Source organism: Saccostrea cucullata, unplaced genomic scaffold, assembly GCF_032062105.1.
Source record: "Saccostrea cucullata isolate Sc308-1 unplaced genomic scaffold, CSIRO_AGI_Scuc_v1 ctg15282, whole genome shotgun sequence".
NCBI classification, from domain to species: Eukaryota; Metazoa; Mollusca; class Bivalvia; order Ostreida; family Ostreidae; genus Saccostrea; species Saccostrea cuccullata.
In genome coordinates this window covers 1-10000 of record NW_026918409.1, presented here as the reverse complement: position 1 = coordinate 10000, position 10000 = coordinate 1, and the positions used below count along the sequence as shown (strand labels likewise).

Below are 10000 nucleotides of genomic sequence, written 5' to 3'. Positions count from 1 at the left end.
TGTGAAGTTTCATTCCATTTGATTAAATTGAACTCATGCTAGCCAATCTTTAAAGCAACGTTTTGTTACCATGGAGCACGGTTAACCAACATTGTAACATCAAAACAAGGCCACCCTTAAAAAAATGTTTGTTTGAAATTGCCGCCTGAAGGGTTTCAGGCACACAAGGGAGGGAGGGAAATTATTATTATTTTTTTTCAAAATTAAAGATAAATTTTAAATTTTTGATAAAAATCTCAGTCAACAGTAAATACATTTTCTGACTTAAAAAAAAGTATCCACCATCAACAAAGAAACCTATTTTTGCATATATCTGACACTTCATTTCAGTATTTTGTATTATGCATGTGATAACAGGCAAAAAAATTAAATAAAAAAAAATCTTCCTACTTTTGGTCAATAAAATTTTTTCAGGAGGGAGCATTTCAATGAGGCGGGAGGCAATTCCAAACAAACAATAATTTTATTTTGGCCCAACGTCTAGAAAGTTTCTCAAAATTAGTCTGCTTTTTAATTTCATACACAGTTTGTAGCGTCTTCTCCATTCATAAAAACGTATCCATAACACTTAACACCTAGTTTGCTAACAATTGTGCAAATAGCTTGAACTAGATTGTCATTGTTTTCAAATTCCTTAGGCCTACCCCGGAACTCGATTAGTCCCGCAACAGTGAAGCGCACATCACGTTTAATGACGTTCGTAACTGTTTTGACAAGATTTGTAACTATAACCTGTTTCTTTGCAGACCATCCATCGTCTGATTTAAACTCGCTTCCACTCGAAAATTGTATTTTCCATTTTATACAAATACACGGCTAATTTTTCATACATTTCTTGGTTAAGACAGATTTTTTTAAGTTTGTTAAAGAAGTTTCTAGAGTTGAAAACAAAATTTTGTTTCTACTCGCTGCTGGGTGACGCCCTCCAACGTCATGGATTTTTGCCTTTTTAAATCAAGTCCATGTGTATTTAGAGACTGATACCTTTTAAACAGAACGATGTTGCTACCTGATAGCATCTTAAGTAATACAGCTAGACTGACTTTAAACATGTAAATCTTATTTTGTTTCGACTCCATTCTGGCTAAAGATACTATAAAGTGAAAATTAGTAAATTACTCAATTTTGACGTTGCTCCATGACCCTATTTTTGCTGTTCTAAATCCTTGATAATTTGTATAAATATGAAGATATATTCCAATTTTTTAACTCAAATTATTCGAATTAGTTGTTAAAATATGTGTACCAAATTTGGATATAATATGACGTTAAATAACAAAGTTACGACAAAAGTCTATGAACTTTTTGAATGACCCTCGTATATGTACTTACCTCAGTTGAGAAATATTTCATGCATAGAGCATGCTCTTGCATATAAAATCAACTGGGAGACATCAGACATAATGCCAAGTTACAATGGTTTTCAGAAAATAATTGTCTGGACAGAAAAATGTTATTTTTTGTAATTCAATAAGTCTGAGTGTATTAACTTGATTTAAATTTGATGTACCTAAGGCCAGCATTTTTTTATTTTTAGGTTTACGAACATCAGAATGAAAAAGTCCCGTAGGAGGAGGAAATAAAAAAAAAAAATTATATTTTGGATACATTATCGACTTTTCTACATTAATTTTTGCTTCTTTTTTATGCTCTCCTAACAGGCTTCTTGCCACTGGACACATAAGGGTTACAAAGGGGAAAATACAACCTTTAATTGTTTATTTCATCATCTACCAGTTGGGGGCAGTGATATAAATCTTTTGATGTTGGACAAAATACAGATTTTTTTTAAAAAAATCAATTTTTAAAATCTCTTTTAATATATCTTTATTTTTGTTTTTAATGTGTGTAAGGTAGAAATTATTCTAAAATATTAATATACTCGAGACCTATAAAAGTAATAATTCCTTTCATAAAACAGACAGGGAGTATTCCCAAGGAGTATTGAGGAGTAGGGTGGAATTTTTTTCAATTAAGTGTAAAATAATTTTTCTAGCTGCCATAAACGATACTACATGCCTGTATATATTTGTATATTCTTGTTTTTAAATAGTTGAAATATTTTATTTCTTTAGCCTAAAGTTTAGGCTATTGTTTATTTCTTCCTCAAATGGACTTAACTTCTCCCATAGTTTTATTCATTAATCTGATGCATAAGCGACCCTTTTCTGAAGAATGATGCTAAGACTGTAAGCTATGACAGAAACCTTAGCAATGTCTCTGACAATAGCTACCATGGGCAGTTTAAAACCTGTGGAAAATAATTTACAATTACAGACAGTTACTTTTGAATACGAACGGATACATAATTATCTCACCAACATGTCACTATGCAACAAAGTCGTCAGCATTTTATTGTTCTCTGAACGTGTGAAACATTTTGAATGGCACTCCTATTGATAAATATTTACATTAAACCAAGCTTTAGCGCTGCTATCATGGACTTGACACAAATCTCCCTTCATCATTTAAAACCGGAAGTACGAGTTCGTAAATTTGAAATCTCGATCCCGACTCAAATTTGACATCGGAAAGAAAAAAATCTGTTTTTCTCAATTTTATTTTTTTTCTGAAAATTCAAAAACTTGAGCGGCGGGTTTGTAAACCTAAAAATAAAAAAATGCTGGCCTAAATGTCTCTTTTAATTTTCTAAATCTGTATGAACATGTAGCCAAAGAAATGTTCAAAAGATGAAAAAAAAATTTCATTCCTTTAATCTTCTTATTAGGAAAACTTCTTTTCAATATATCAGCTAGCTGCTTGCACCTCATGCATTTAAAAGATAAATAATTGTGGTATGTTTGTTGATTCCAATAAATGTCTCTTTATACTTACAGGACCCACAGTGGGTGTGTGGATATTCTCTGTAGAGGTAACCCCATTCAGAGGAAGGAGAGATCTAAGGTCCTCTCGGATTGATTGCAGGACAATGTCACTGTTATTCTGGGAAGATTTTATTTTTTTCTCAATAAGACCTAAAAAATAAATAAAAAATATTTCAATAAGGTCAATCAACAGTAAATGTCAGCAAAAAGCCATGGCCAGACATGGACTTAAAACCAGAACCCCCTAGCTACCATATGGTTGCTCTAGCTACCCACTGAGCTACCAGGTCAGCAAATCCTTGCTCCATAACACAAAGTTTTAATATGTCTTAATAGTCTGTGTATAGTTATTATATGGTCATTTTTAGAGTTCCTTTACACCTTGTGAACAATTATGGATTGTTTAGGTGGTATTTTTAATTTGGTTGGTTTGATATTCACCAGAAAGTTATCAATATTGACCTCTAGCTTTACTTAATTAAGTCACTAGAGATATTCTTGTAAAAATCAAACCATATTCAACCCCAAGAGTACTGTAGAAACAAAAAAATTTTTGTGACATAAAATTCTATTGATTTGTCATCTAAAAAGGTTTTGTGGACATACCTATGTTTAAAATGTAATCATGCCCAAATTTAGGGGGTGGGGTGGGGTGGGGTGAAATTTGCGTTATTATTTTTTTGACTGGCATGGAATCCCCCCCCCCCCTTCCCAGAAAAAAATAATGATGTCAGTGTTATGGTTAACCACTGACTAACAAATGTGAATAAGTCATTTAATTCTGGAAGAGCAATGACCTTAATAGCGAGCGCAGCGAGCGTCGCGAAGCGACGCTCGCAAAGCGAGCTCAATAGACTAACGTGTAGGAACAGAGGAAATTCGGATTGAAATCTGTACATACGTCAGCCAAATTTCTCTGTGCAACATTCCCAGAATTCCTGCACTACCCAATGTCCTTTGCGCGAATAAATAAATAAATAAATAAATGATAACGTAAAGCATGAAAGGCTATCAGTTTGTAGATATTTTTCAAATGAATAAAAAATAATTCTGCAATGTTTTTCGACCAGTATTGCACTAGGTCTATAGTTTCAACCAGACGCTCGGCTGTCTCCGTAAGCTCCGACGAGCTCCGTGACGTCGTGTGACGTCACAGGTAGTCGAGACGTCTCGTGCGACTTGATGTTTGAAGTGGCTTATAAATGTTTCAAGTTTTTTCGATGGTACAACTGCGCTCGCCCCAACGGTCACACCGTAAAACATATTAGCGAGCGCAGCGAGCGTCGCGAAGCGACGCTCGCGAAGCGAGCTCAATAGACTAACGTGTATGAACAGAGGAAATTCGGATTGAAATCTGTACATACGTCAGCCAAATTTCTCTGTGCAACATTCCCAGAATTCCTGCACTACCCAATGTCCTTTGCGCGAATAAATCAAAAATAGTAAAAAAATTAAAGGAACATTGTTTCTTACCCAAATCTTAACGAAATGATTTCGCCTGACCTTATTCAAAAAAATACCCCCATGCCACAACACCGGCCTTCACCTTGCCCTTCGGAAATGATACAAATGACGTCACCGGAAACTTACGAATTTTGACGAAGTTATGTCGGTTGCTTCCGTGAAAGTCGGAAAACATGTTGCGGTGCATAGCAACATGGTGGCTAAAACATAGCAACAACTTACTTGAAAAGAACGATTTAATGCAATCTCTTTTCCATAAAACTAGCGTTTGCATCCTAAGTGAACAGAACTTTTTATCTGACGTCATACTTTCGTCACTTCAAAGGTTCGGGTATTTCCGATTTTGTCGGAAACTTCCGAGAAGTTTGGAATCTCGATCCTGATGCTTGGGAAATGATTTCTTTTTAGCTCACCTGAGCCGAAGGCTCAAGTGAGCTTTTCTGATCACATTTTGTCCGTCGTCCGTCCGTCTGTCCGTCCGTCTGTCCGTCTGTCTGTCTGTCCGTCTGTAAACTTTTCACATTTTCGACTTCTTCTCAAGAACCACTGGGCCAATTTTGACCAAACTTGGTACAAAGCATCCTTGGGTAAAGGGGAATTTAAATTGTTAAAATGAAGGGCCAAGTCCCTTCGCAAGGGGAGATAATCAAGAAAAGACAAAAATAGGGTGGGGTCATTAAAAAATCTTCTTCTCAAGAACCACTGGGCCAGAAAAGCTGAAACTTATGTGGAAGCATCCTGGGGTAGTGTAGATTCTAAATTGTTCAAATCATGACCCCCGGGGGTAGGGCGGGGCCACAATGGGGAATCAAAGTTTTACATAGAAATATATAGGAAAATTCTTTGAAAATTTTCTTCTCAAGAACCACTGGGCCAGAAAAGCTGAAACTTATGTGGAAGCATCCTGGGGTAGTGTAGATTCTAAATTGTTCAAATCATGACCCCCGGGGGTAGGGCGTGGCCACAATGGGGAATCAAAGTTTTACATAGAAATATATAGGAAAATTCTTTGAAAATCTTCTTCTCAAGAACCACTGGGCCAGAAAAGCTGAAACTTATGTGGAAGCATCCTGGGGTAGTGTAGATTCTAAATTGTTCAAATCATGACCCCTGGGGGTAGGGCGGAGCCAAAATGGGGAATCAAAGTTTTACATAGAAATATATAGGAAAATTCTTTGAAAATCTTCTTCTCAAGAACCACTGGGCCAGAAAAGCTGAAACTTATGTGGAAGCATCCTGGGGTAGTGTAGATTCTAAATTGTTCAAATCATGACCCCCGGGGGTAGGGCGGGGCCACAATGGGAAATCAAAGTTTTACATAGAAATATATAGGAAAATTCTTTGAAAATCTTCTTCTCAAGAACCACTGGTCCAGAAAAGCTGAAACTTACATGGAAGCATTCTGAGGTAGTGTAGATTCTAAATTGTTCAAATCATGACCCCCGGGGGTAGGGGCCACAATGGGGAATCAAAGTTTTACATAGAAATATATAGGATAATTCTTTGAAAATCTTCTTCTCAAGAACCACTGGGCAAGAAAAGCTGAAATTTATGTGCACATCGAAGCATCCTTGGGTATTGTAGATTTCAAAATGTCTAAATCATGATCAGTGGGGTAGGGTGAGGTCGCAATATGTATTAAAAGGGGGAAATCTGGTAAAGAACAGAATGGTCAAAGCTTCTCAAGTGAGCGATGTGGCCCATGGGCCTCTTGTTATTGTTTTGTTTTATTCTTTTTGCTTTCTTTTTCTTGAATGATAGACAGTAAATGTGTAGGTTTATTATAGTAAATAAACTGCGCTCGCCCCAACGGTCACACCGTAAAACATATTACAGGTAAGTTGACATATATATTATATAATTTACGTCTATCACTCTATGGCGTGAGCAGAGGCGTAGAGAATAATCAGAATATCAACAGATAACATTGACATGACTGGTATAAGAGCTGTATAATGTGTGTACATGTCAGCATGTATTAAACTCACCATCTACATTATCTTTGACCCATTTGAGGAATTCTAGCGTTGTTTCGCCCTTCAACTCCGAGTAAATATTTTTAAATCCTTCTATTGCTGTGAAAACATCCATTTATCAACGCAATACTGTATACTACAATATCAATGTGTTACACATGTGGATTTTTCAAAGAGGAAATTGTTTTGAGTGAACTAAATTTAGAATCTTTCCTGGACCAAATAATTCCGAAAAAAAAAAATTTCAGCAATATATATGTCAGCAAAAAGAAATATAGCATGAGGACAAAAAATTTGATTTAATCAAATACAGTCAATACTTAAAGTATATTATAATTGCAATAAGACGGAAAGACTTATATTAAAAAGATGACAACAAATTCAAAGATAAAGTTTCCCGTTATCTGTACCACCCTATTATAATGATGTACCTACATTGTCAAGTTGACTGATATCATTTATCATTAACAAAATACGACCAGCAAAATATGCATTCAATGGCAGAGATAAAGGAGGATAAAGAGGAAGTAAGAAAAGGTAAACAAATATTGTATCCATACGAAATTGAAAAGAAATTTGTTTTAGGTTATTTATTGATGTATATGCATGTATTTTGCATTTCGAAGCCTTAAAGGTAAGGGTACAGGAGACGATATTGTTACAAGCCTTGTCTACTGAACCCATGACATACAGATTATGTAGTTTCTCTAACTTATCTTTTCCAGTTTAGTGAAAACGGAAGGATAGATTGTTTATTAATTCTGTTTTAAGTTTAAGTACATTTCTTAACATTTAATCCATTTTGAAAAGGGGTCAGGTCTTCCTTCTCATATTTATCCCAACGTTTGGTATAATCCTCGACAGAATTTATACTGAAATAAAGTTCTGTAGCTAATCAAAAGATCGGAGGTCCCTGCTTTTAGCACCTTGAACACGGATTACTTTAAGGCCTTCATTTGAATGAAATGTCTAGAGGGACTGTTGTTGAAAAAAAAATGTTTTAGATGTTCAATATCTAGACAATAGCTACGTTTATTTATAATTGAAATGGGCGTAACAGTTTGGAAATATCTGTACATGCTGTATCAAATGCAGGATTTAGACTTCAATTTGAAATGTGGTGAAATGCAAAGCTGATTTTTTTAAAAAACTAATGAACATTATTAATGCTCACAGCATCTTTTCTTTTCTTTCCAAAATAATTATAAGCTTAGAGAACCAATGGACCGTGACAGAATTATATTCCGACATACAGAGAATCTGAACCCGGCAAAATCCATCAACAAAGAAGTTAGTTTGCTTTTTGCTCTTTAATAATCTAAGGGGTGTTAAGAAAGTTCGTTCCATGATGAAATACATGTATTTTCAAAATTTCAAAGTAGTGTTTAATAACTAAAAAGATTAATTTTCAAGTTTGACTAAATCACAAGGTTGTGCTATAGATTTTTAGCAATTCATTTCTAGCAGGAAGTTATAGGATTTTTCTTCCATATGAAAATATATATATAACATCTTTAAAGCACCCGAATGATACAAATGCTGGTCTTTTGAGTGAAAGTAAAGGATAATTTTAAATTGATTCTTCATAGCTTATCTTGCTTTAGACAAGCTGATGAACGTAGGTATAAGAACGATAGATCACATTTTAAAAGAATAGGTTTGTCATTTTGACATTTTCACAATGCATAATATTTGAAAGGATGTTTTGAACTTTGTGCTCAATATATGTCACAAATATGCATCATCTCTAATTTTTCTGCACAGACATCATCTGTTTTAATACCTGCCCTCCCCAAACTGATGCAACAAAAGACAGTTAAAACCTTATCATGCACTGGGTAGCAAGAATGGACTCTGTAAACATGAAATATCACAAATTGTAAATATCTTCTCACCGTATTTCTTTTTGAAAATAAAAGAAAAATGTGGAATGAACTTTCTAACACCCTTTATGTAAGAGCTCTGATAATTTTCAGATGAAGAATTGGACAGAAGTATGTTGCACCGTTTGCAGAAGAACTCGATCAGTGCCTTCATGGAGTACGGTCAGAAGATCGGAAGGAAACCAACCCTGGAATGTCACCCAATCAAGAGAGTCAGATTGTTCTCTGGAAATCCAACGTAAGAAAACTTTTCTATATGTCTACATTGACGTCCAGTTTTAAAATTTATTCTCTTCCGAAGATATAGAAATCAAAATAATTGAAAGCTGGTTTTAAAAGTAATTAAAAGCAGATTGCAAAGAGCATTTAATTGTTAATAGCAGTGGAAAATGAACAATACAGGGCAACCGAATTGCAATTGCTACAAACACTAGACAGGTATGACTGGAAATAATAAACAACAATAACTGTTACAGGTCTTTTTAAAATTCTTCTAGTTTTACAGCCTCTGCATGTATTGGAGAAGATGTAATTTGTACTGCCGAGGCACCGAACAAGAAAGATGCTAGAACAAAAGCAGCCGATATGGCACTAAGACAAATGTCTCGCAACCTGAATGTAAAACAGGTACGTGTTTACGTTTAGTGTATTTAAAAATAAAATTATTTTCTATTCCTTTTCTCGCCTATTGTACGAAATATAGACAATAGCTGACAAACTCCAGCAGGATTATACAAGTATTTGATAACTACTATTTGATGCAAGTGTTGAGAAATGTTTTAATACAATATCTAAAGGCCGGTATACACGGTAAGATTTGTATTATAAGATTTGTATATCATTTTTATCATTTATTCCAAGCTCTCTGATTGTCTCAAACTTGATCACGTGATTAAGTATATAACAGCATAAAGATTTGAGTTACTATTTATAGAATCTGAAATGCATATCGACTTGATGTTTCTTAAAATTGAGATTATAATTTTCTGTAAAACAAAAATAGTACTGGTTTCACAATTATAGCTAATACAGTGTATGACTTGATGTTTCTCAAAAAATATATACTTCATCTTGTAATTAATATTTTTTAATGTTCTATACTTAATGAGACATAACAATTCCATGAATTAGGATCTACTTTGTATGGAAACATATTGAATATGTTTGTCAAAAATTGATACAAATAAATGTAGTATTTAGAATTAGTAAATCCTCTAAATTACTTCATCAGTACAAAGGTTACAAAATTACATTAAACGGCTTAATTTATTTTGATCTCTAGTCTCTAAAAGTTAAAGAGAGAAAACTTGTGCCTTGCTTCCATTATTTTCAAATTGTATTTTGTTAATCTATGCAAAAATAATATAACAAATGTAGCCCTTTAATTCGGTCAGTCCATAGATATATCGACTTCACAGAAAAGCATATCGACCTCGCACTTCGTGCTCGGCCGATATGCTTTTCTGTGAAGTCGATATATCTATGGATTGACCTCATCAAAGGGCTATATTTATATAATATTTTTTTCTTAAAGGTGAAATACAAAACTAAGAATAAACAATCAGTCCAAATAGTAATTTTAAAATGAAAAATAAAAACTTGTTAATGTAAATGTTGAATTTATTTTTTTTAGAGATTTTATATTAGAGTTCTTAAATTTAGCATCTCACTCTATTGAAGCACTAAAGCGATTTGTTACAGACATTTGATGAATCTTCAACACGAATGGAACTGGCCATTCCTGACAAAGATCCCGTTAGTGCCTTTATGGAGTACGCACAGTCAAACGGACAAACTGGGCGTATCGTACAGGATTCACAGACAGGACCAGCACATTGTCCAACGTATATAA

The 10000-nt window shown here is 34.3% G+C and overlaps 2 protein-coding genes across 2 annotated transcripts in view; one reads left to right on the top strand and one right to left on the bottom strand.

Moving 5' to 3' along the window:
* LOC134264736 (uncharacterized) overlaps positions 1 to 6441 on the bottom strand; it is an 8058-nt gene extending 1617 nt beyond the window's left edge. The window contains exons 1-2 of the mRNA XM_062747009.1: positions 6278 to 6441; positions 2836 to 2975 (exon numbers count right to left, since the gene is read on the bottom strand). Coding sequence (XP_062602993.1) covers positions 2836 to 2975; positions 6278 to 6380 — 243 coding nt within the window. The 5' untranslated portion in view covers positions 6381 to 6441. The remainder of the gene's footprint in view (positions 1 to 2835; positions 2976 to 6277) is intronic.
* Positions 6442 to 6674: 233 nt separating this feature from the next.
* On the top strand, positions 6675 to 9992 carry LOC134264731 (uncharacterized; the record flags this gene model as incomplete). The annotated part of the gene is made up of 4 exons (XM_062746994.1): positions 6675 to 6802; positions 8242 to 8386; positions 8646 to 8775; positions 9850 to 9992. Coding segments are annotated over exons 1-4 (467 nt in total), but the record flags the coding sequence as incomplete, so codon positions are not given.
* Between the last annotated feature and the right edge of the window lie 8 nt (positions 9993 to 10000).